This window comes from Macrosteles quadrilineatus, unplaced genomic scaffold (assembly GCF_028750875.1).
Source record: "Macrosteles quadrilineatus isolate MER2022 unplaced genomic scaffold, UCM_ALF_1.0 Scaffold_9__3_contigs__length_116548681, whole genome shotgun sequence".
Taxonomy (NCBI): Eukaryota; Metazoa; Arthropoda; class Insecta; order Hemiptera; family Cicadellidae; genus Macrosteles; species Macrosteles quadrilineatus.
This window is the reverse complement of record NW_026542602.1, coordinates 64,000,197-64,027,898: the sequence shown is the minus strand read 5'-3', so window position 1 is coordinate 64,027,898 and position 27,702 is coordinate 64,000,197. Positions and strand designations below refer to the sequence as shown.

General features: G+C 35.4%; 1 protein-coding gene across 2 annotated transcripts; it reads right to left on the bottom strand.

Moving 5' to 3' along the window:
- Nucleotides 1–1,921: 1,921 nt before the first annotated feature.
- LOC129004154 (ras GTPase-activating protein 1) lies at nucleotides 1,922–27,702 on the bottom strand. 2 transcript variants are annotated; one of them, XM_054432596.1, is made up of 20 exons: nucleotides 27,436–27,702; nucleotides 26,024–26,173; nucleotides 20,510–20,716; nucleotides 19,412–19,496; nucleotides 18,257–18,374; nucleotides 15,695–15,915; nucleotides 15,102–15,213; nucleotides 14,402–14,523; nucleotides 13,658–13,819; nucleotides 12,652–12,764; nucleotides 11,859–11,978; nucleotides 10,994–11,114; nucleotides 10,618–10,688; nucleotides 9,909–10,058; nucleotides 9,177–9,381; nucleotides 7,821–7,936; nucleotides 6,658–6,812; nucleotides 5,018–5,184; nucleotides 3,903–4,028; nucleotides 1,922–2,862 (listed from the first exon to the last, which is right to left on the bottom strand). In XM_054432596.1, the coding sequence occupies exons 1-20, from the start codon at nucleotides 27,621–27,623 to the stop codon at nucleotides 2,785–2,787; spliced, it is 2,787 nt and encodes a 928-aa protein (XP_054288571.1). In that variant the 5' UTR covers nucleotides 27,624–27,702; the 3' UTR covers nucleotides 1,922–2,784. The 2 variants fall into 2 exon arrangements, with proteins under 2 accessions (XP_054288571.1, XP_054288572.1); XM_054432597.1 differs by lacking the exon at nucleotides 1,922–2,862 and having other exon boundaries at nucleotides 3,919–4,030; nucleotides 5,020–5,184.

The window sequence follows — 27,702 nt, the reverse complement described above, 5'->3', positions numbered from 1 at the left end:
TGGTAATCACAGTCAATAAAGTGGAAGACTGACTGAAACCAACTAACGGACAGTTGACCGAGGAATTCCGGATGCAACTGAGACTGTGTGTGAATCGACTTTAACTGAGGTTATACAACAAGAACCACAAGTAAATAATCCTGATCTTAAATTAACAGTGTAGCAGTATTGCATCTATTTCCAGAATACTGCAGTTCTGTGATAGAGTTTAGAATCACTATGTTTCAGAACTTTACCATCTGAAGAAATAGAAGTCTATTTGATTAATAAAAATAGGCAGTTTATAGTAGTTTATGCAACGATTGCGTAAAGATAGTGTTAACGAAACAAGTAGAAAATTTAAGATACGAGCCTTGGCGAGTGCCTTAAAAACTTTTACGAGTGTCGTTAACGCCTTTTACACGAGTTGCGTACACTACTATACTTACGACAGTGTTTTAATTTCTAAAAAAATCACTACTCATAACTTCTAAGAGAGGTTATGTTTGCGTTTATTTATAACCTCTCATTGCCACTGACAGTGATTCAACAAAACATTGTACCAAACACTAATTGCATCACTCAACAATTAAATTGGCTTGAACAGCTGATTAGTTGGAGATCGAATCATTACAATTTTACTTTGTCTCTCTCAATCCTTGAACCTCATTGGTCCGTTACCCGTGTTTTTATGAGTAAAACTATGCTGTTAGCTGTTATGAAAGTAAACAGTGCTGTTATGTGAAACATTTCAATTCTAAGAACTGAACTGAAACAGCTGCTTTAAAAAACGGTCGTAGAAAAAAATGTGTTTAATATAATCAATTGATAACAATATTAAAAGTAGGTTTATACAAATCAATGAGTACTCACTACTCACACAACTAAGAGAATTCTATAAACCTAATTGGCAAGTTCATATGGAATTGTTTTCCAAATAGAAAAACAATTAAAAGGGAAAAATTATCACACTAAAAATATAATGTGTCAACATTTTCTTAATCAAGCTCTTTGGACTATCTTAAAACCCACATATATTATTTGCCAAACAATCAAATATAAAGTTTAACTCTTAAAAAATCCCCTTTAAAAGTTACTTCAATATTAATGTCTTCCTGAAACGCATTCAAATATGTATATTGTTTTAAATTCAAAATATGGAGGAATTAATACTTCATATAAGTATACTTAATTACAAAAAACAACATCCAAAAAATACTTAAAATATTGAGCACAGGATCTAAAGCCATTGTGTTAACAAAGTAGTAATTATCACATTAAACATGGTTAAAATAATAAATACCAAGCAAATATACGTTTCTGTACAAATTCTACAATGCAAATAGCATAATATACAACATAGTTACAATAAATCATTTTAAATGCACCAGTAAATTACAATACAACTAAATTTGTAGTCCAACTAAATAAGTGAAAGTTTCCATGATGTCACCAGAATGGCCTAGATATCACAAATTAATTCATTGTTTTAAATGAATAGCATCCACATCTGTACAATAATACACGAGTTTAGTAAATCATTATAAAACTCTACAAAGCATAAAATCTATTATCACAATATTTTATTATTTGATTCACTGAAAAATACTTATTCAAGTACAATGATCAACACACAGTTAAGGTTTGTTAGTACTTTTATAACTAAAAATAGTAAAATGTTTAAAAAGGTAGAGTAAGAAACTTTGAAATAAATAAATAAATAAATATAGGATGGAGAGGACACAGCTAACTCACCTGATGAAAGGTTGCAGATGAGTCAAAGAACACATAAAATCACACACATAATTTACTTAATATTTCGCCTCTTTCAGAGGCTTCTTCAGAAGTAGAAGAACTAGAAGAAGTAGAAGAACTTCTACTTCTGAAGAAGCCTCTGAAAGAGGCGAAATATTAAGTAAATTATGTGTGTGATTTTATGTGTTCTTTGACTCATCTGCAACCTTTCATCAGGTGAGTTAGCTGTGTCCTCTCCATCCTATATTTATTTATTTAATCCAAGCTAAATGCTTTTTCCTAAAAACATAACTTTGAAATAAATAAGTAATCCTTGGTTAAAGTTTGCTTAAATCTTAGAGTTGCAAGACCTAATATCTAGCATAGTACAAATAAAATGGAACAAACAGAATAATTGGGATTATCTTAGGATGAAGATAACATACAAATTTCGGTTTTAAAAATCTTAAGTGAATAATGTATTCTGAATAAAAGTTATTTATAAAGATTAATCCAAACTAAAGCTAAGAAAAGTTGTAAGGTATATTTTAATTTTACAGGAAATACCATCAATGAAGAATTTAAAGATGCTCCCTGATTTGTAAGTTTTTAAATCCACTGAGGGCAATATTGAAACTAGTTATCCATGATATTGTTTGCAGCCTAAATTTCATGTTACTTTTTTTCCTAAAACAATCTTTTCCAGATAACTGAGACAAATACGATTCAAGTCTGGACAAGTCATTTATGGTCCCATTTATCCAATGAGCACAGACAAATTTGACCAGTCAATTATTGAAACTACTCCAATAAAACTCACACTCAAAAACTGCACCTTAAGAATTTCTGAAGCTTACGATTGAAAATACTGAGGTTAAGGGGAAATGGCATATAGTGGATGAAAAGATAAAAGTATGTCTCCGAATTGGAATCCCTTGACAAGTGCAAAATTGTACACACATTTCCTTACTGAATTAGCAAACATATAGATTGGAGCAGAGCGGCGTCCAACACATGGCACTGTAGAGACTATGTCATATCTGGCGGGGAAGGCGGGGGGTGGAGCTCTCACTATCTGATCATCTCTAAGTACTTCTGTTTGTGCTTACTGAGCATCTCCGTCACTGTAACCAGCTTCTTCAACGACGTCTGTAACAAATACATTGTACTTTATAATTGTTGTAACAACAAGATATGATTGAAGGAAGAGCAACAAATATTGTTCATGTGGTAAATTAAATTAACTGTTTAACTAGAATATTAGAAGGTACATACCTCCACGCCATCAGTTCGACAGTGGTTAGACTGACAACATGTTTTGCACATTCAGGGATTGTCAAGTAATATCATTTCCAAGAATGTTTCATCAATTCACCATTGTCTAACAAATAAACACACAAGACATACATGCATGAAAAATCATACAAGCACTTAAAATAGGCCTATTATTATCACCGGTCACAGCACGGACAGAGGCAGAACCAGTCTTACATAATAAGCCTACTTAGTAAGCTACTAGAAGTAATCAATAAATTTCTTGATTGATTGATTGAAGTGTTTAAAAGTTTTCCATGAATTTGTGTATTTGTTTGAACGTCATTAAAGAATCTATTATTGGATGAAAAACATTCTTGGAAAAGATATCTCTTGCAATGCCTGAATAGGCAAAACAGATCTTAAATTTTTTTAGGTCATGAGGAATACCGCTTCAAAAAGTCAAATTTTGTCTATAGTATTCTTATGAGAATTAGTTTGTTTACTAATGTCGTTGGTTTACGAATGATTAACTAATGGTTTACTAATGGCGACCATACAAAAGTAGGTATTTAAAGCCAAGTATGAGTGTAGGATTAGTGGCGCGATCTTGTAGTTTTGTTACTAAGGCCGACATGTGTCGACAGGTTGGACACAGCTGTTAATTAATAGCCCATAGAGCCTGTGGCAACTAAGGGATCTACAGTTTATAGTGGAATCGAATCCAAACCACATTTTTGCCTTGTAATTTACAAATTGGTCTAATTATCAGGATAGCACTGCGGATAGCCGTAGTGTTCACTAGTGTGGACATTAATCCACACCAGGGAGTATCACATCCACAGTGCATGCCTATGAATATCTACATTTCGTGACCTCCAAGTAGCTGAATTACAGGACGATGCCACTGTCCCAGTCAAACTGTAATGACTTGCCTGAGTCTTGCTGAGAGCCTGCAGTTCCTTGAGGTGAGACACGCAGATGTGGTGCAGAGTGCCGAGGTCTCTGGCAGGATCTCCCTTAACTCTCTCGCCCTCAGACTCCGGCCTCTCCACTTGGTTCTGTAAACATCAGGTCATCAGACGATAGAAATAACACAAACTCATCGTGTGCTAAAATTTCATATTCTCCCTTAGTTTTTGTTGCTCTTATTATGATAGCTTACAATAAGTAGTAATTTTAGTTAGGCATCATTAAAAAATGAGTGTATTTGAGAGAAATCAGTAACTCACATCCGCACTTTGTAAGTAGCTCAGTTAAAGCTAGGTTATAGTATTCTACAACTGGCAACAGTTAAACTAAATTATAGGGAATATAATTTCTAGTTATATTCATAGTTACTGACACTGTTGAAATACAAGTTGTAATATTTCAGGGTTTGATTTGTTTTGAGGGATACATCTCTTATTTCACGACCAACAAAACTGAGATATTTAACTATGTACAAGGATAGGGGATCAGCTAGCTTACCTGGTAGACATAGTCCAAACTAGCCTTGGTAGCACACATAAAACACATGACACAACACAGAAAAACTTAATATTTTGTCCCAGTTAGGGACTTCATCAGAAGGGAGAAGAAAGAAAACTGGCTTAACAAGTTCCAAAACTGCCAGTTTTCTTTCTTGGAAAACTTAAAGTTGGAACTTTACCTGCCTTTCTTTCTTCTCCCTTCTGATGAAGTCCCTAACTGGGACGAAATATTAAGTTTTTCTGTGTTGTGTTATGTGTTTTATGTGTGCAACTAGGCTAATCTGGACTCTGTCTACCAGGTAAGCTAGCTGATCCCTATCCTTGTACATAATAATCCTAGTCAGCCAATTGGCCTTTAATCCTTAACTCCTAACTTATTCAACTATGAAGTATTGAGTGAATTAAATTATTCACATATCCTATCCTCTGCGAGGTCTGCAGAATCGGACTGAACATAGGGACTGGGATACTCTTGTCCGAGCAAAAATAAAATCCACTATCGGACAGATCAGCCAATAACTCATACATTGTAGCAAATCACTAAGTGTGAGATCAACAGCTATAGTCTATGTACTCACAGAGAGTTGGTCGAGGAAGACGACCATCCGCTCCTTGTTCTTGAGGATGAAGGGGTTGACAACCTCCATGTAAGGCTCCTTACCTCCAAACTCTACCAGGTTGGCCAGGTTCTGCAGACACTTGGCTACCATGATGAGCGACCGCGCGGCCATGGGCGGGGGTGGTTCTACACACAAAACCATGTTTCACTTCCTACTGTACGTTTAATATAATTATTTATTATTTTCAGGCATTGACGCACATCTAGCACATTTTATGCTATGAATGCATAAGTGGAGGTAGGAGTGAGATGATTTGTGTAGCTTTTTTGTAAGCACTATAACCACCCAGCTGTTGTAGCCACCGTACTGGAATGTGAAATGTCAAGATAAAAACGAACAAAATTCAATTAGCTTTGAATACAAAGAATTGTTTAATTTTTAAACTGAAAACGTCCTTGAATGGGTTAACTCAGGTAGAAAAAACATAAAGGGATTGATACAAGTTTCAGTACCGTAGTTTGTTATCTATTAAAAATAAACACAGATTTTGAATGAAGAAACTTAACACATTCATTACCGATTTACATTGGACCACCATCACATGGTACCAGTCAACATATGTAATAAAAAATATCCGTATCTAAGGGCCTGGTGTTAATTGTTTAAAATCTTGGGGGAATGGAAAGGCATTTCTAAAGATTGCTATTACTCCTTACTCAGTAAAACATAAAAAATGGTACCAGGAATCAGGTGTACCCAGCTCAATGGTACCCTAGTGCTGACGGCAAACCAACATTAATTTTCTATATATAACCAAGCTGAGACAGAGTTTCTTCAGTCCATAGAACATCTTAACACCCACACACTTCATAATTTGGCCAGTTTAATCGAGTTTGAGTGGTTAAAAGATGGGTTGAGATTAAATTAGATTTGACAAAATAGACACAACAAAACACCTGAGTGCATCTTTGAAGGCAAGTAAGACTAAGGGATGAATATTGAACGGATGAGAAGATAGTTTTTGTTACTTAAAAAGTTAAGATAGTTCTTTATTCATGACTAACTGGGTCCAGTTTTTAACTATTCTCAGGATTGAACTGGCGTCCTTCTCTTGCTTTTTCAATCTTACATTTACAACTTTGCAATTTTAGCGTGTTAACATTTTTACCTGACCGTTTTTTGAAGTAGCCGTTTAAGTTCAGTTCTTAGAATTGAAAAAGATTCACTTAACAGCATTGTTTACTTACTTAACAGCATTTTTTTTTTTACTTAACAACTTGGATAACAGACCAATGAGGTTCAAGGATTGAGAGAAAAGAAGTAAAATTGTAATGCTCCGAACTTCAACTAATCAGCTGTTCAGGCTAATTTAATTGCCGAGTGGTGCAATTAGTGTTTGGTACAATGTTTTTTTACATCACTGTCAGTGGTAATGAGAGGTTATAAACGAAAACATAACCTCTCTTAGAAGTTATGAGTAGTGATTTTTAGTAATTAAAACACTGACGTAGGTAAAGTAGTGTACGCAACTCACGTAAATAATGTTAACGACACTCATAGAAGTTTTTAAGGCACTCGCCAAGGCTCGTAACTTATTTTTCTACTCGTGTCGTTAACACTAGCTTTATGCAATCGTTGTGTAAACATTGTCTACTGACCTGATATGAGGTTGAACTGTCTAGGGTTGAGTATGGCAGGACACAGCAGTCTGAGGAAGATGAACCCTGACACAACTCTAGTCCTGACCAATCTCTCATGAGGCCACTTACTGACCACACAGCGCTGTAGACAGCAGCAGATGTACCTCACTGTCCTATACAAACAAACATTTCCATACACACTCATCAAGACCATTATAATTAATTAATAATAACTGATAAAACTATACTGGGACCAGTTCATCAAAGTATGAAAAACTGGAAAGTAAACGCTTAAACAAATAGATTGTTCTGGTTTCCGATGGTCATTTTCATAACAAGAAGATGAAGGTGAAGAATGAAGATAATCCATTACATAGCCACAATTATTTATTCATTAATCATAATATGAAAGGTTTACATTTCTTACAGGACCGTTTAAAACAAAACACAACTTTGAAATAAATACAGAGCGGTTAAAAACTGACCGATAAAATGTTTTGAACGATTAACTTTCCTTCCAATCCAACTATATTTATAATACAGATATCAGGATACTGGAGGGGAATAATTGATAAATTAACTCGCACAGGTGATAAGAAAACTACCACTGTTTTCTAATCACCGGTGTGAGTTCATTCATTTATTCACTAATGAGTTGCATCCGTTATAGTTACTAACCACACCTAATTAAAATTAACTGTGGTTAAATTGCTCGTGTCAATACTGTTAATAAAGTAATATGCTCTACTTTAAGTGTAGTGATTAAAATTACTCGTGTATGACCATTAAAATACCTAGATAACCCATATTAATCACTAAAACATAATCAAATTGTATATACAAATGTGAAATGAAGATCTTAACATGGCTAGCATAGCCAGTTTTCCTCCAAAGGTAATGCGTATTTAATAAGTAACACCTGTCTGTATAAAATTACCCAAACCAAAACCTCAGAACAAATTAAATCAGCTTTATTGTTTTTAGTTTTTACTAATTTACGCTGCTTTCTGATATGTGCCATCTTTGGATGGGTGCAAGTGTTCCTTTTTCTGTGCTTTCTCACCTGAACAATCAGATTTCCTAAAACATCATGAAAAACTGGGTTTTTTATTAGCCGTGATTAAAAATGTCTACAATCCCTCAAATTACATAAGTACACCTATATTTGCATTGCTCCTTACTTGGGGCAAGCTTCAGCAGACAGAAAGATAGAGTGGGTAACTTCGTCTAACACTTGCAGCAGGAACTCTGCGTTGTTACAGGCATCCTCCGGACTGTCCATCTTGTTGGGATTCAGCTGTAACATTAGGTCAAGTGTCATTTAGTGTTGAAGTTTTAACATTGCTTATTATTTCTTAGGGTACAAACACACAGGACGCGGCGCGGCACGACGTGTTAAAAACAAATACATACTTTAGATGTGATGTAATGCGAAGGAACACAAAGAGAGCGTCAAGAGGCGACATAGTAGTCACTTGTTAATTCAGGACTGAAGACGAGGGCAGTAGTGGGTTATTATGCCCCATCTATTATAAATAACTGTTATTGCTAGGGTAGGAGACCAAGAGTCAAGAGGTTATGGGTTATTAAAAAAGTAACCCATTAAAAAAATATAGAATAGATTTTTTTGGAATATCCATTTTTTAGCTTCGGCTGGCCTACAACTTTGCAACAACCTGTGTATGATTCGTGCACTCAAGTTTTTTTGACCACTTAAAAAAACAATCATTACCACGTTTGCATTGTTCAAACACAGAGCAGTAAGGTACAGAGGATACATTCAATGGTACACCTAAGTGGTGTCTAGCACCAGTTGCTGGTGTCTGGAACAAATTATATTTGTCGTCCCTTTCCGATCTCCTTCCCCCTCACAATCATGTACAGCAGCGTTCACGCAGTAGGAAGATCCTGTGCGCTACAACTGATGAACAAAAATGTTATGTGGGCATCGCCGTTTGGGCTCTTCCTTGCTCGGTACAAGTACACTTCCACTCCAACATACCAGAGCTAAAAGCGCACAGTTGACCCATAAGCTTGTATTTTCTGTATCTTACTTCTCTGTGATTCAAAACAAACATGCTATTGCAACATCCCTATATTGTTTTGTATACTACAGTGGTATTTTATTTTACATATAAAATAATACAATTCCGACATCATAAGATGTGAGATTGCCCCTGAACTGGTTTAGTAACTAATATAATGGTTTTAAATACCTTCAGTCACCAGTTCATATGTGTTCGTGTACGTGTTTGTGCTGTATGTCGTGAACTGTTATTTGTTTTAACCCAATGACGTCCATTGGACTGAAGACTCAAAACTGGCCCGCCTGATGATGGTACAACTTCGTGCCGAAACCTAGGTCGCAATAGCCGACTAATTTGAACTGGTGACTGGAGGTATTTAAAACCATTTTATTAGGTAATACAATTCAATAATCCCACAATCCTTTCATTTTCGTATTTACGTCTGATGGTTCAACTTTTTTCAGTTTGGACAAGAATATAGTATTGACAAATAAGCAATAGTTTATTTACCTCACAGGATTGTTTGGCCTCCAGCAGCTTGAGTATGGTTGATCTCAGAGCAGAATGTAAGAAGTCCGTACAGACAGACTTCATGTAGAGGTCCATCAAGGTGGTGGTTAGTGACGCAGCTCTGAACAACGTTGAAGTCTCTTCTTCTTTTTCTATTTCTGCATCATTCAACGTCTTCAGCAGATCTGCCTCTTTTCTCTCATGCCTGGTGGAAAGTGAGGAAAAACAAAGGTAAATTATGTTATTATTCTTATTTATTACTAAAATACCATTGTTGTTAAACCTTCATGGGTGTTTTCATTTTAAAACACAAGGAGTTTTTTTGGGTTTTTATCAATCACTGAGGTTGAGACGCAACCAATGTGTGTATTTTAACCCAAATATGAGTGAAGGATGAGTGTAGAATGGAGTGAGATGATCTTTGTAGCTTTGTTTAAGTAAAGCCCAATGACCAGCCACAGCTGGATCCAGTTTCAAACCATCAAACTAGGCTACCCATATTCGATCAGTTCCTAGTAAGAGACATGCAAGGTACGGATAAAAATGTTGCTCGCCAATAAAGCCTATTTTTCTATAAAAAATTAGAAAAACTGTTGTGACGCCTATGAAGGTAAAACAACTACAAAACTGTCTTTAAAACCTCTTGAATAAATGCATTGAAAGTAAGTGGTTTTTGCTATGGTATGAGAACAAATATTTTAACTTCAGTAAACCTTATCTATCCGCAAATACCTGAATATCCTGAGTAGAGAGGCAGCTAGAGGCATGCGGTCCAGATGACAGAGGTCGGCCAGTGCTCTGACAGCCTCCAGTGTGGGGTCGAGTATAAGCTGCTGCATGGGCGAGTACTCTTCCTGGGGCATGATCAGGTCATGCAAGTACCTGGAACATCACCGCCATTCACTAAACAATACCGTGGTGACATGCTTCAACATAGCCCATCATCAGCTTCTCTCTGGGTAATGTCTTGACTATTATTTTCTCACTACTTGACCTAGTAACAATTAGATCTTGTGATTTGGAGAATCGATGATGGCTTAAAAGGTTAAAATGCCATGTGACTATAGACTAGCTCGACAGCCAACAAGAGACCATTTGAGAATTAAACAATATGAACAATGATGAAGACCACAGTGTCCTACTAGATTGTAGCACCAGTCCTCGAAACATTAAGGGCAGAACACTTTTCATTGGAAGAATATTTTAAATAGAAAATATTCACGTTCAAATATGTTAACACACCTCAAAAAGTAAAAGATTAACTCAATAATTCAACTTTACAAATGCAAGAGATGACTTCTTGCCGTAACCGATACTAATGTTCACAGTCTAATGCATTAGGTGTAACATCTAAAGTGAATAATACAATCAATAGTGACAAGTAGACTGGGAGCCAGACTGACTATCAACTTCTAATATTTATTAGCAACACTTAACTCACCGAGTTCTTAACCTTAGAGATCCCCACTCTCCGATTGGCGTCATTCCAGACAGGGGGTACCAGTCTTCATTCTGAAAAACAAAAATATTGCTTGGCTAACTTACAAATGGTTAAACAAAAACTGTAGTCTATTTACAACAACTTCCATTTAAGTTATAAATAATAGTATGTCAGTCGTCAGCAGATCAAATTCAATTTTACTTCAGAGTGTGTAGTTGGAGAAAACCTAATTATTGCATAATAAACACACACAAATTTTTAGTTTAGAGTAAATCAATAACTAAATCAACTAATAAGTTGAGTTTCTCCTAAAAAATAAACAATATATGCCACATATCTGAACTTTGTTTGAGTTTTAAATTGTTGACTTTTTTACCTCGTCACCGTTGGTAAGACTGGAAAGTTCAACTCTGACTTCAGCGACTTCAGTGTCCTTGGACCTCTTGCCTTTGTTGTAAACAGTGATTGTAAATGATTCCACATCAGGTGGGACGTCACTGCACAAACAATTTCCACTGTTATATGCTGAGATGATACAGAGCGTTTTTTTTAACGCAACCCAAATAACAAATATAATAAGACACTTTTTAATGACATAACAGGCTCATATGTTGGTATCCATGTTTTCTTTACTTCATTGGCAATCATGTATGCATTGTTGCACTTGAGTTTTAGTGTATGTATTGTACGCCTACATTAAAAGTAAATTGGTTTTATGCCAATATAGCTTTAAAATTAAGTTTCCATGTATAATAAGTACCTAAAAAATCTACTCTTCCGAGAATTGTCAAAAATTCAAGGAAATCAGATCTGTAGAAAACAAAGAAAAATAAAGCTACAATTCATACTTTATTTCAGTTTATAAAAATACAACCTTGAGCCTTATTTACAATAAATGCTCAATGACACTGAAGCTCATAGATCTATGCAACAATGCATAAACTAATTGGCAAAGAAGTAAAGAAAATAGGGATACCAACATAGAAGTTGGCTTTGTTCATTAAACAGTTTCTCAAGGTAGTCGTAATTATTTGGGTTGCGTTTATAAAAAACACACCCTGTATAAACAGAAAAAGTCAATATTTATGAGTACCTAATATATTAATCACGGATATCTAGTTTTTATAGAGATTGGAAATTGTTTTCTTTTACTTCCATAGATGAAATATACGTTCAAAAATAAATTTTGCAATTAGAATTATTGTAAAATTATAACAACTAAACACACTCAATATACTTACTCTAAAATGAACTCTTCGTCCCAAACAGGATCAGGTCCAGTTTTGACTTTGGTTCTTGCAACTTTCACTTGGTTTAGGGAGACTATACAGAATGGGTTTGGCACTAGTTTGTACGGTAACCTGCAACAAGTTTATGGTATAATTTGATTGAGCAGAATAGAATCACAATGACTAAACATTAGATCAAATTGTTACTTATACTGTGTATTACTACTACAGGGTGGCCGAAAGGAGCCGTACTGCTGTATCATTTTATTAGCAATGGCATATTGGACAGGAAACATCATAAGTGAGTATTATGCCAAGTCATGTCTATGATGAGTATTATGCGAAATGGCAAGCCTATCACAGTAACACAGCAACTTTTTTTAGTCCCCTTTCATCTAAGATGCCATGATATAGTTTCCAGCCAAAATACAATTCTAAGGTAGATTGAAAATTGGAGGAAAACGGGATCTACCTGAAAAGAAGCCAGTTAGCAAAAAATAACTGTTAGGACGCTGTAGATGTTGAAAAGGCTTGGCAAATTTTGATTCGTGTTGATATGCTCAAGCAATCTCAAGCAATTCTGTGGTCCAAAAATCACCATATTTGAGCATGTGCAAATTTTTCTTTGGAGCGTTCTCAAATTTTGTATCTAAACTCACAAACCCTGATAGGCCTTAAGGATAATGTACAATTAACTAAGTGCAGCTAATTAACTGCAGTCATGTTCGTTGTGTAATTCCTTAACCAAGTCACCAAACACTTAATTAGCACCTATGTCACTGTAAATAGACTTAGCAATGTGTACCTGTGGGCGTCAATTATATTGAGCTGAAGGCAACGCAGTTCTCGTAACCTCTGTACCTTGGGCGACCTTGTCATTTGAGTGACACATAGAGGTTTCAAGGCATTAATCCAGTCCTAAAACAAAAACATGAATTAGTTATTACATTTAAAACTTTTCCCAAACGTTTCAAACCAATCTACAGTGACAATGTTTATTCCGTTGGGAGCAGGACCATTCACCCCTAACAAATTCACCAAAAGTAAAAGAAAAGGATTTAAAATAGTTACCTTGTACAGCATTCTTTCCGGTTATGTGATAAAATTTCAGTTTCGAACCTATAGGCTCATTTTCAAGCAGAATACAAATTCATTTAAAAAGATCCTCTCCATTTTGGAATTTTTGGTGTATGTTGAGTTGTCATACGACAGTCATGACCATCTCTAAACCTAGTGTGTTCCCTTTAATATCATAATTTGGTCAATTTTTTTAACATGCATTTGTGACTTAGTGTGAGTTTGTATGCAAAAAAACCTAATTGTTGGGAGTTTGTGGTGTATTGACTGGTCATAACCCAGGGGATAGGGAGGGAGCTGGTGTAGTGGTTAGAGTGCGCAGGACTTCGGTCCGTGAGGTCCCGGGTTCAAATCCTGCCAAATCACCAATGGATTTTATCTAAGTGATAATGCCGCAACCCCTATTTCTAGCCTGAAGTAATGTGAAAAACAATCCCGGGCTTGTGCCTAGCGTCCTAAGACAAAAAAAAACCAAGGATAAAATTTTTTTACTTGGCGCTCTGCTTGAAACTGAACCTCTAGGTTCGGATCCAAAGTATTTTTATGGAAAAACATTATTATTTGTCAGAACAAAAGGTATTTTAAAATATCCTATTTATATAAATGAGATTTAGAGACTAAACATAGTTTCCAAACTAAAAAAACATAAAATATTCTTAGTTATGATTTTTAAGTGAGCCTAATAAAAGAGTAGATTGAGAAAATAAATACCGTACGTGAAGTGTGTAAAGTACCTGGGCAGTGTCAGAAGTGTTGGCGGAGAGGTAGGTTATAGTGGCCAGACAGGGCAACGCTCTCTCTACCAGCTGGAAGCAGTTAGGCCGGTCAAACACACTGTCATGCACCTGGTACAAGTTGGCACACGACAGGTCTATCAGTCCCTTCGGCTTCGTCCTCTGTGGAAACAGTAAAAACACGTTACAAATTACTCACAGTCTTAACTACCAACCTTAATCCTATAGGTCGGCCGCTTAGAAAACGACCTCCTCGTAGCATTGGGGAGAGAGGGAGATGCCGAGCTGTGGGAGTGAGACAGACTATGGCTCTTTCCCCACTCCGCTGCCGCCCCACCCTTCCCGAACACACACCCCCTTAAATTGCAACTAAAATATTAACAGCAATTAAATTATACAGCTGATCAAAATCTAAACAAATACACGGAAAGGGGGAACTTACCCTCCCTCCCTGTTACCTCCCTTACATGCGCTAAAAATTTCGCGCAGGTCGCTTTCTAACCGGCCGACCTATAGTTGGTAATCAACTGCAAATGAATGTTCTTCATAACTTTAAGCTTCTTGCTTTAAAATTAAAATAAGTGAAATGAAAATTTTGCTTTATTGAGGAACTTGGTACTTTTCGGGAATTTCCCACACAGGGAATGAGCTACTCAGTTGATACGTGTACTAAGTTGAACTGAATAAAATAATTGAAAAAGTAATACATCTATAAACAATTAAATTACTTGTAATAATCAATACCTTTGGATTGTCATAGAAGCATAAATGTGTATCAGTCTCATCAACTATCAATACAAAGTAGAGGCTCTTCCACTTCTTGTTCTTCTCACTTTTCTTGAACAAGTAGCCTTGCATTTTGATTCCTAAAATCACAAATTAATGTAACTACAATTACTAAGACAACTCTATATTTTAGAAGATTTTTGAATTAAAGCCTACCAAATATATTAGAAAAAAATTGACAACTTGAACATTTTTTTGAGAAATATAGAGAGTACATTTTATGTGTGGTTTTGAGAGTTTGTCCTTTTAAAATATCCAGGTGTACTAGTAAGAGTTAAGTTCATCCTAGTCAACAATAATGGTCAGTATTCTACCAACATACATTAATCACATATAATGATCAAATTGTACCTGTTAGTATCACGATTGCAAAAACATTGCTTGTAAACCAAAATTTCAAAATTGTTGGTTTTACAATTGAAAGGAATTTCTTTTGAATCCTAGTTAGTCTTAAAGTCTGTGCATCAATGGTTGATTGATTCCTAGTCTTTGTAGCATTTGTAAAATTTGTGTTAACCAACTTTATTTGGAATTTTATCCAAAACATTAACATATGTATTACGTTACGAAACGTAGGAGTAGTTTTGGTCCTAAAAATACTATTAGCGTATTCCTTGAATCAAGATTTTTCAATATTTAAGTGTCCATTAATTATTACCTTTAGTCTTCTTAATGCCAGACTGTTCACGGCACTCTCGCAATGTTGCGTATATTTTCTCTGCGTGTTGAACTTCCTTAGACTTGACTGGTGCCTCAGAGTCATTCAGCGACTGTGAAGCATATACAATCATGTGACAATATTGATAACACACATTCATACATCGTACTTACTATCTGCATCATTTTCTTCCTTGACAGTGCAATCTTTCCTTAAAATAGCTCCAAAGTTTATGCCTTGAATGAATTTTCTATTGTTTTAACGCTTCTATTTCACTTTTCACACAAAGTAGGCCATTTATTTTTTTTAAGCCCTGACCAATCTTAGTTCTACATTAAGGAAGAAGAGAAATACGCATTAAACACACAAAATGTTTCAGATTGATAACTCACTAGTATTAATAGTAACAAAACGACCCACCAAAATGTTGAGACTTAACATCTCTAAAAAGGCACCTTCAAAGTAGGGAAACAGAACCTGACCAGAATCCATTTTGACCACAGATTCATTTGACATGACATTTAAATTGAACATATACACAAAACGAAAATTGTGAAAGAAAACCTACACACTTTTTAACTACGAGTACATACCCTACAGACAGGTAGCACCAGTGTATGTCCCTCCACTATTTGCTCCTTTCTGTAGCGGTTTATGACAGCATCGAGACATTCAAACGTGCGACCACCCATCAGATACCTCACACCTTTCTTCTCAATGCGAAACCTCTGGATCTGGTTGTTGATGTGAAAGAACAAGGAGTAATCACCCGGCGAGTTGTCGCTGGGTCGCACCAAGAATGACCCGGGACCCGCTGCAACAATCAAGTTAGCGATAGTTTGTTTTGATTGGGTCCGGAAACTGATACTGTATCTGTGTTTTAGCAATCATTTCCTTACAGTGTCTTATATGTTGTTTATCTTATCTTTTTGATGTGGGGTTTTTTCCTTCAGTCAAAGTATGAAAGAAGTGTGCATTTGTGGATACAGATTGCTTTAAATATTGAATTTAACAGAAAAATAGCTTTAATGAAATAGTAAACATACGGTAGAATATTGGGAGAATGGCACAAGAGGGAACGGCTAGACTGGGGAAAAGTGTGCGATTTATCAAAGTACTAGCAGAGCACCCGTCCTTCGTACGGGGTTTGCGTGTAAGTATAAAATGGTTATTGCAGTTAAGTTATACTCGAGCTTTGCGTTTGCAATGAGGGAGGACACAGTTTTATAAAATTTGCTTCTTTAAATTTACAGTATTCTATAGTATTACACATCTACCATAGCTATAATGTTCTACCACTTCACCTAAACAATAGAGAAAAATGAATTATAAAATATCACAAATTATTCATGAAATTAATAACATACGTAAGTACACAGTCCTACCATTGACTATTGGATACAGAATATTTTGTACCTTATTTTTCGTTACTGACGTAGTTGCTGGGTCACAATAGTTGTTATAGCACATAATAATTCATTCCATCAGTTTGACTTGGTAAAAACCATCATGTAATCGGCAGAAGTCAGTAATTTAGATCAGCGCAATCTGTAGGTGGCTCACATCAACTAAGACAAATTTTATTAAAAACCTGGCTACAACTTTAACATGGGGATGGAATGTCTAGTTGTTGTATTAATAGTCAAAGGTCCTACTTTGACAGTTCAGTTCAGTTGTGTATCACTGTTTTTTGTTGCTGCTTAGTTCAAATTAGCTGTTTTCATAAATGCAAAAAAATATGGTGCTGCACCCTATTGGTAAATCTTGTAACTTTTTAATGCTTTTCCATATCATAGAACTAAAGTTTTTAGTTGAAACAGCTGACTAAATTCTTTAATTCTCTTTAAATATGAATACTCATAAGGTTAACATGGGGAACTACAGAGCCACTGGGGCGGAGCCCGAAAGGTTTTTGAGATAAGCCTATATGTTAATGGGGAATGTAAGCTATCATCATTCCAAATTTCAGCCCAATCCGTCCAGTAGTTAATGCGTGATTGAACTTCAAACAAACAAACAAACAAACACACAAACTTTCACATTTATAATATTAGTAAGATTAGACATCTAGTCTGGGATAAATGCCTAAGACTGCAAAAGTTACCAAGTATAAAACTTTAAGGTTATCTTATAAAAAGATAGGGCATTTGCCAGTATAAAACAAGTATAAAACTTATTATAAACCGATAGTTCTATGGTGCAGAAGTTTGGAATGCAACAAAGAGGGGATGGAGAAGAGTTCAGGCGGAGAAATCAAGTTTGTAAGAGAATCCTTGTAAAGGAAAAACAAAATTGGATATAATTAGGAATGAAGAGTTGAGAAGAAGAATAGTTTAAGAAAGTTTGATAGAACAAGTAGAGAGATCAAGATTGAGGTGGTTCGGCAACTTAAGAAGAATGGAAAATTATAAGAGTCCCACAAAAATGAGTGAGCTTCACATGAACAGAAGAAGACCAAGAGGAAGACCCAGAAGAAGGTGGATCAACGAGGTGAGACGAGATGTGGGAGCAAGAGGAGTACAGTGGCAGTATGTGGAGGAAGAGGAATTGTGGAGGGACAGAAGATGGAGCCTAGTGAACACCCAGACCCGGAGATAACCGGAACGGGATAGAATAGGTACTAATCTTGCTTTAACTATTCATTGGATTACCACCTTGGTAAGAATAAATCTCAGGTAAGCAATAAACAAAGAATTGTGTGCAACATCACACTCTTTGTTAAAAATTATCTTAAATTTTGTTCAAGTTTATAGTTTAGTGATGAATTAATTTTTAACCCTAAATCTAGACCAGTGGCCACAGCAGTAAGCAAGTAAATCAAAACATTAATCCATAGCTAGCTCTTTGGGGAAAATAGCATCATACATCCATAAATTTAGTTTTTCACGTCTACATTGAGTGCATCTACAGCAATTAGGATCACTGTAGAAGGAATAAAATAGAATACTCAAGGTATAGACCCACATAAAAAGCAGATTATTCACATGTTTAATCAATGACAGTTTTGGCACAGCAGCGACGAGTAAATACTACTACAATATAAGGACTAGAGATTAAGGGGGCTCCCAAAGTGTTTTTCATGAAAATAGAATTAGGCCTATTTATTTTTTATCAGTTGGCAATCCTAGGTAGCATACAACAATGTCAGTACTCACACTTGACTAGCATATCCACAGCTTCACTCTTGGTAACATTCGGGTGAAACCAGTTAAACACTGTGTTGGGGTCAATGTTCTCATCCAGGTCATCTACCAGATCTCTGAAGATCATGCCCTAGAACATACAAGCATGTAAACGTACCAATAGTTTAAGTGAAAAATGTGATTTTTTGGGGAATAAGGATCTTGATTTCCGTATGTGGGGGGGGGGGGGGCATGTCCTTAATGGAGACATGCCATTAAGTACATTAAATAACTACACTAGGGATTATTTAATCAAGTTTGCTATTTGTTGAATATGTGGGAAGCCTAAAATATATCTTAAGTAACCGATGAGCCTTTAGCAAACATTAAGTTACATACTTAATTGTAAATTAATTTTAATCCTATTCTACTAGACACAGAAATAAAAATAACAACACTATAACATCCAAAAATGAAGGTAACAACCCCTCTTATTCACCCCCCCCCCCCCCTAACGCAATGTGCATAGGTAAACACAACAGAAAATGTGCAAAAATACAACAGATTGTCAGAGTCATTCTCAGTGCTGTTACCTAGGTTGGAGTTGAATCAATTGTTAAGTGTTCAAGAAAATCTTTTTATAAAATGAATATTTGTAAGGTTAAAACCTGAGATTAAATTTAGTAAATATTTTGTTTTGTGAGCTCAGATAATGTTAAAATTTCTGGTCAACATCCAACATCAAGTTTTTAAGACAATAGACTCAATGAATTACAGACTAATATTACTTAGTCCTACATAAAATTCACAATTCGGAACATAGGACATAATCATTTTTATTTTGTGTCTCAAGCCAGTGTATAAACCTTAATTTTTCTCTTAATGTAAATTTCAGAACAATAGACCAATGACTAATTCATATTTTGATTTCAATATTGCTTAATTAATGTGTTCAAACAGAGAAAAGTTTATTACAAAAAATATTGAAGTTTAAGCCCTAACAAATCAGAGAAATTATATCAAATGACAATAAAAGGAAACAATAATATGTGGAGGGTGTTTTAAAAAGTACCCTATAAGTTGACACATTAAATCTTTATAATTCAGAAACACCAAGTTTTAGTTTGAGACGGAAAGATTTATAATGTTGCACGGGGCTTGAATAGCACTATATTACGCAAAACTTACCTGTTCCCCCGTCCGATGAGCAGTTACCCACAGCCAACCATCCCCCATGTCATTGTGTACGAAGAATATGTCCCCTTTTTGGAAACTGTAAATGGAAAAGTATGAAAGTGTACTGGGAAATACATATCGAGCATAACACACATCTTATATTCTGTTTTATCAACCACTCCTACAGTTCATCTTCCATGATTAGGGTTATAATTGAATTGCTGTTTTGTTATATATTATTTTTTAAATTGCAACACAATTCATTCAGGTAGGAATTTAAGTAATAAAGTAACTTAAGTATTTTTTAATGGCTAAAATTCGACTCATCAAGGTTAAATATTTAAAACCTCTAACTTATAAAGGTACTTTTAGCACTGTAGTTTGCCAAGATTACAAGGGGACCATGAAAAATTCAAGATATCAAGGAATTTTAGATACTAAGGTTCCAGTTATAGAGGTACTGTTATAAAAAGGCACAATGGGAAGCATATATACAACAACTCAATTCCATACAAATACTCAGACGGGTTAACAATTTTAAATGAATGAAGAAAATTTAAAAAAATTACACCCAGAAGAAATTATTTGTCATTAAAATATAAATATGTACCCAAAAATTAAGAAATTAGGTACTTAAGAGAAAAAGAATTTGAAAACTGGAAAAGCCTAACAGAGAAGGGTATAAGTTAGGTGTTGAACTGTTCAAGGATTATAGGGGTGGGCGATTACTCGACTTTTTCCAAATACTTGACCTCAAGTCGAGTAGTAACTACCACTCAAAATTTTGAGTTGAGTAGTTATAAAAAGTGCCACTTCACGATTTTCTACACCCGTATTTAATAAATGATAGGCTATTTGTTTTGTGTTAATGTCTCATTTAATCCCCATTCCTACAAAAAACAACTATCTAATTTAATATATAGGCTAGTCCAGCCTAAACTAAATGTTCAAGTGTTTTATAGAAAGGCCTACCTATGTGTTATCTGAGTATGTTTACAATAGCCATCCACAATTAAGCAATTTTGCTTCCTCTACACTTTCACTTAGTCCCCGTCTCCGTGTAATGAACAGTATTATACCCATTCTACATAATTCAAGCTTTAAACATACCTCAGCTCGTCAGTGTCGGGCATCTTGGTGTAGGGAAGGATAGCGACTATACGCTTCTTGTCATTGACAGGCTCAGGCGGAGCGACAGGATGCATCAGTCGCTCTCTCTTGAGCAGATCCGAGCAGCTCGTGTAGTATCCGATCAGGTCTGGCAGCGAGTCAAACTGTCTACCTCCGATGTAAAAGTCTCCGCACACCGCAGTTATCCTGCGCATCACAAACAAATGTTGTCACTTCATGTGAAATTTCGTAATAAACATTAAACGTCCTAAAATAAAATGTACATCAAAGTAATGTTTCATTTCAGTTCTTGGAATTGAAAGTTTCACGTAACAGCATTCTTCTTCCTTTCATTCTTTCACCGTCAAACAACTCTAAAAAGGCTTCGCAGATGTGGTGAAAACGATGTACTATCCTCAAAGAAAACTTATACTTGACCACTGTACAATAAACCAGGCCTGGTGCTATTCAACTTAGTGGAGCCATGCACACAGAAAGTACTGTCAGGGGAGTAAGGAGGGCAAGTTAGCTGGTCAGCTCTTTGGCAAAACCAATGTTTTTGGAAAGACTTTTTTCACCATATTCAAACCCCCCTCTAGAGCCCCTCCCCAGGCACAAGTGCCATTTTAGGGTTGTTTGACTGAATCTTTCTCTAAGTTGGCATGTTTAGGTTGGAATGGGAGTATTATATAAAGTATGGAAGTAGCGACGAATAATTAAAAAAAGCGTAAAATAAACCCTCATTGATTTTTACCCAGTAATTGACTTTGCATAAACCAGACAACCATTTGGCATTTAGAGAAAAATTATCTGAGTTTTATAATTTCTACCATCTAAATATTGGGTAGAATGAGTAGCTATATTGTGTTTTGTTGAGCGGAGCGAGCGAAGCGAGCGAAGCTCTTATACTACACTCCTGCTTTTTTATTACAAATACTCCTCCTGAACGGCTGAAGCGATCTGCATGAAATTTAACACAGTCATAGTAACCAACCATGGGAAGGTATAAATCTGAAACGGTACAAATCGGACCATAGGACTTTTCCCTACATGAATGCAAACTTTTGGAAATTTAACATGGGCCTTATGGGTTAATTGGTCGCCATGTCATTATTTGCGAGTAAACACTAAAAAGTAAACAAGAGCCTCAACATTAGTCAACAAATCTACCACATGATAAAAACAGTACAAAAGAAAAAATTGGATAATACTAAAGAGCATATTATAGTATATTGTATGTAATACGAAATGATTAACAATCAGTTCTATATTGAGTGATTAAACGGGGTAGCGGATTTTTATCCCCCTGGAATTTTACCCCCTGGGCAAACGTGACGTCACAAACCAGGGGGTAAAATTCCGGCCGCGAACTTTTGAGGTTCGCGACATCAGCTCGATGGATAAACGCGGAATTAAACATATATTTTCACGGTTGTGAATTTAATCAGAACACATCAAATTATAAAAACCTAGAGTGTACGTCCCGGATTTTTACCCCCCGGAATTTTACCCCCGGAATTTTACCCCCCGGAATTTTACCCCCCGGAATTTTACCCCCTGGCCAGATATAAATTAGTGAGAATGATTAATTATCGTCATTCAGTTTTAATTTAATGGTAAACATTTTATTAATAAGTAGCCTATCTTAATTTATATGTAACATTAACTAATCGAACAGGGTTTTAATATTAATTTTGAGATTCGAGTGTCAGGATTCGATCTTTGAAGCCAACTGTTGGTTAATATGATAAAAATAAAACAGCGAATTCTGTTTACTTAGTTGAGATTACAAAATAAATAAATAAAGATGGGCTACTAAATAATGAAATGTTTACAATTAATTAAAAACTGAAATAAGATAATCAATCATTCAATTTCTAAAATCAGCCAGGGGGTAAAATTCCGGGGGGTAAAATTCCGGGGTTAAAATTCCGGGGGGTAAAATTCAGGGGGTAAAAATCCGGCCCGTACATCTTCAGTTGCCTAAACGCTAGTTAAATGGATAGGGGGTAAAATTCCGGTTTTTATCGCTAATCTAATTAATCACGCTCTGACTATTTTCATTAGACTTCCAAATCCGCGGGGGTAAAATTCCGGCCACGAACAAACTTTTGGCCACTCAGGTTACTACGTCATAGTGACGTCAGCTTTGCCCAGGGGGTAAAATTCCAGGGGGATAAAATTCCGGCGACCCGATTAAACTCCATGCCGTTTATATTTAATTGTAAAATGGTTCTGTTCTTTTTAACAACAATGAATAGTTAACTAATTAGGCCTAAGTTTATGTTGCTTGGAGAAGGAGAAGATAAAACGAGGTCATTAAAAAAACACTACAACATAATTATACCAACAAAAATCACACCGCCCTTGATTTGCAAGAAACTTTGTAAAAAATGTTCTTGTAGCTAAAAATACAAAATCGTTTTACGAAATGAAATCACAACCACGTGGTTTACAGGTAAGGTTTAAGACTAAATGGTGTAACTTAGACAATAAAATAGTTGTATTGATAAATTTTATTGCACAATAGGGAAATTTTGAAAGTGGTTGACGACAATTTCTTACTTTTAACTGCTAAAATAAAACTAGACCTAAGTTATAGGCCTATACTAAGTGAGGCTAACCCCAATCCCTCACAACAATAATACTGGTAAACAGTTATTGAGGTAATTGAATTGGTGAGTTTTATGAATGTTCAATGCAAATAAGTCTTCTGTACAAATAAATGATTCTTTTTTTAATAATGAAGAAAGAAGACATTGAAAAAAAATAAAGAAAAGCAAATTCTACATACAATGGGTAATAATAATATAATAATAATCGTTATTGCCTTTTAATAATACAGGTATTGCTTAGGCCTACCATGATTCATTTGCAGTACCGAAATTATTGAGCGGAGTGAAGCGAAGCTCTTATACTACACTCACTGCCTTTGTTTTACAAATACAGGTCAGGCTCCACCTGACAGGCTTAAGCGATCTGCAGGAAATTTGGCACAGTCATGTAACCAACCATATGGGAAGGTATAAATCTGAAATGGTAATATTCGGACCACAGGACTTAAACCAATAATAAGGGTTGCCGGAATTAGGCTGATGCACCATATTGCGTTTGGAATCTGTAAATAACTTACAGCATTTTATGTGAGCAAGACGTGCAATTAATGTAGACTTTGAATATCTATCTGATTGGAACATGTTCAATTCCTATTTGCAGTCTACAAATAGGAATTCCACTAATGTGAACCAAATATAACACAATTCGTTGACTTGAACCCGACGTATCATTTACTTTGAATACTGCACATAGACATCCCATATAAGTGAAGCAGAAGTAGGCCTAAGCCTACCATTGACTTCGGATACTGCAATTAGGCATTTTATTTATGTGAACAAAATAAATGGACCATTGATTTATTGAGGATACTGCAAGTAGACTATTCATTTACATGTACCATTGGGTTTGGATACTACAAGTAAACAATCCGTCTACGTGAACCATATGTACTATTGACTTTAGAATCTGTAAATAGGCATTCCATTTATGCGAACCAAATATATCATTGGCATTGGATACTGCAAGTAGACATTTAATTTATGAGAACCAGATGAAACATAGAATACGGTTCCTGCAAGTAGACGATTCATTCACTTAATCCTGACTTATGATTGACTTTGGATACCTCTGCAAATAGGCATTCTATTTAAAATGCAAAAAAATCATTGATATTGAATATGCTGGCTCCGCTCAATATTGCAAGCAGACAACTGCATTGTACACCTAGTTTATTTTATTTTCTGGACAACTGCCCAATTCTTAAGCACTAAGTAATAAGCCTTCATGAGTTGATTTTTAAAAGTGTAGGCCTATAGGTTAAATTATAAGAATTAATTAATTATTTTTGGGTAAACAGACGGTATCTGCAATTCAACACCCTGTGTTTGAATTTAAAACAAAATTTTAAGGGGGATTTTTTAAAACCATCATTATTTTTACTATAGGCCTATCTAACTTACTGCACATTAACTTAACCAACCTATGGTGTTAAGTATCCTTATCTCAGGGATGTAATACACAAATATAAAAGAAACACTTAATATTTCCTATATTATAACTATTGCTGTGCTTCATGAACGTTTAGGCATGGATTATACTAAAATAAATAAATTATTTTAGTAAAACATTGCCAAAATAAATCAGGCAAACTTATAAAAACAGTATATATTTACTAAAACTTTTTCAAACTAATGATTTAAACTATTTGTCATACTTTATTAAATAACTGAGGGGATTTTTAAAGTAAAAAAATGTATAAGAAACACATTCCTGTCCAACAAAGAGAATTCAATGTCATCTTATCAGAACAGGAAATACTAAGATAAAGCCAGTGAATAGTTCTTCTAGTATCAACGTTTCTAAACAATTGACACAATCATTATTAATAAAGTAGGCCTATGTTAAGTTAAAATAAAAATGTGCATTGTTATGTAAATACCCAAATAGTTTAGAATTTATATCATATATGAAAGATACATTTTCTATGTGTTTAAAAAAGTGTGCTAATGGTTCATAGATATAAGAACATATTATTAATTAAATTTATGGAGATTTAAACATAAGTAGAAAATATCTAGTAGGTACAGAAAACCTTATACGTAGTAGGACCTCATTTAAATCACACCTCAATATATCGAATTTCTTGGTATCTTTACTTTAGTTTTGTGTAATCCCTTTGAAATCACCATAAATCACAATGTTAACACGTTGATTGCTGATTATGAAAATTCCCTCTATTGCTTAACATTGAAATAAATGCAACTTCCATGTTTATACATGTTTACCGCACTATTAATGTTAAAAGTAACTCTAATTGAATCAAAAGTTTTAAATATTTAACATCAATAAGTCAAATTTTTACGGTTTTTGATTAGTAATACTCAACCCATAACTAGAATTTTCCTGTTATCAAGCCTCAATAAGTCAAAGTTTACCCTATAAGTCGAAGTTTAAGTACAACAGGCCTCATAAACATTTTCGTACTTATTATTTATTTTTCTTTATCTCAGTTTGACAAAACTTGTTGTGAAACCATTACATCATGAAGTACGTAGCCTACTTGATGATTTTTTCTCACGCCTTGCTGACATTTCTGATCATTATGCCACAAAAAGTAATGTTCTGTGTTCATAATTATATTAAGGAAGTTATGATATGTTCTTACAATGGTGTCCCCGATGCCGATAGCCTCGGGTTAACACATATAAACCAAAATTTAAACAATTTTAAACATTCATGACTAAAAAAGCATTGAAGATAATGACACCTATTATCCAATTTGGTATGGTCATTAGGTTGATGAAATTAACAAATAAAAAATAATCAGCCATATCCAAGACCACGGGTAATGGGTGATATTTGATTTTTTGTTGAACTATTTAAAATTACACCACCAAGTAATGTAAGTTTGGACTAGTGTAGGCGTAGTGGCTGCTTCTTAGTCTGAAGTTGTCGTACCTGAAGTGGTTAATGCCAGTTCGGCCGAGGTAGGAGAGCACGTAGGAGCCGGGCTTGCGGTCACTCTCTCTCACTAGGTAACTGCCCATCTTGGACGCCTCCCACAATCTCTCCTCGGCTGTGTAGCGGTCCAGACGACCGTGGTACCACCTGCAACAACCACAAATCATCAGTAGGCATTTTGAATGTTAGTCCATTTTTCCCATTACATTATTAAGTGTTGTTTTCATAAATCAACAACTATGGTATGGTGGACAAGACAACAATTTATTAAAGTAAAACATATGTGATGGGAAAATGCTTTATCAGCTTTCCTCTTCAGGGATCCTCTTGATCCTTCAAGAAGTTATATTACACTGGATCTTGGAAACATCACTCATAGATCGATACAGGCACATGCCTAGGCTGGCGACATAGGACTGGTTGCTAGACATCCTGGTTTTGTGATCAATCTTAAGATGTCTGAAACGGAAGTAAGACAAATAATCCAAAACATCAGGGAAGTAAGCAACTATTTTTTCAAAGGAGTGATCAGGTCGGGCCAGATCTCAACAGTGAGTACAAGGTAGTTCAATAAATTACCAAGAGAATCATAAGAATCTTAAAGCTAATCTTGGAATCCTTAAATTAAGTCTAAACTGCTGACTTGCAGGAAAGAGATGAAGCTATAGGCCTACAAACCCCTGATTAGGTTAAACTCTGTTCATAAAATAAAATTATAACTTCAATGTCAAAAATTCTAACAAAAGATGTAAAGTTACCGGTACAGTTAAGTTAACTTAACTTAAGAAGGAATGGCATTCAAAGCAAAATCTGACAAAAAGTTTAAGTTTCCGTTGGGATTTGAACCATGGACCTCTTGCACATTAGCCGAGCACTCTAACCACTAAGTTAAGCCACGCACACCGATGGCTGTACATCGTAGGCCTATCGTTGTGGTAATGGCGTTCCGGGCCCCCACAACCTGGTGACCTCACTGTCGGACGCCTAATCCACGTCCGGTTACCAGACGCGTATCCTCTGTGTAAAGGAAACCCCTGTTTTTTTTTTTTTTTTTTTTATTATTTCCTTAAGAAGCAGCTAAACGTAACAGTAGATAAGTTACTAGGTAGGTTTTTAAAACAAACAGTATTTTACCTTGTTAAATGAGGGGCCAGTCCAAGTCAAAACTAAAAAGTTAATTCAAAAACCTTAGATTCTGAAGGCTAAGACCCAAAAAAGTGGAGGTAAAACTGGGACTAGTCCTACCTAGGCCTAGCCTATATAACAAACATCAAGGCTAGCAAATAACATAAAAGCATCAATGAACGCTACATAATCAATAGTCCTAGTAAGCAAAACTACGAACATTTAAAAATAATAATAAGCATCATAGGTAGGTGTATAGGTGGAGCAGTAAATTCATAACTTACTGAGTTTCTGGGGGAGCAACAAGCATCGAGTTATTAGACCCATCCCCTTCATCTTGATCTCCCAAAAATGGGTCGAAATCTTCACCCGTAGCACCGTCGTGGCCTTCATCACTCCCAGTGCTCGGGGATCCATGTAATTTTTCTTTTTGAATGATAACACCCGAACCACCGCGAATAAATTCAGCCATCTTAGTATTTATCACACGAAACCCGAGACCGAGAACCTCATTCAACAACGCATACAGACATCAACACCAACATCCCAGT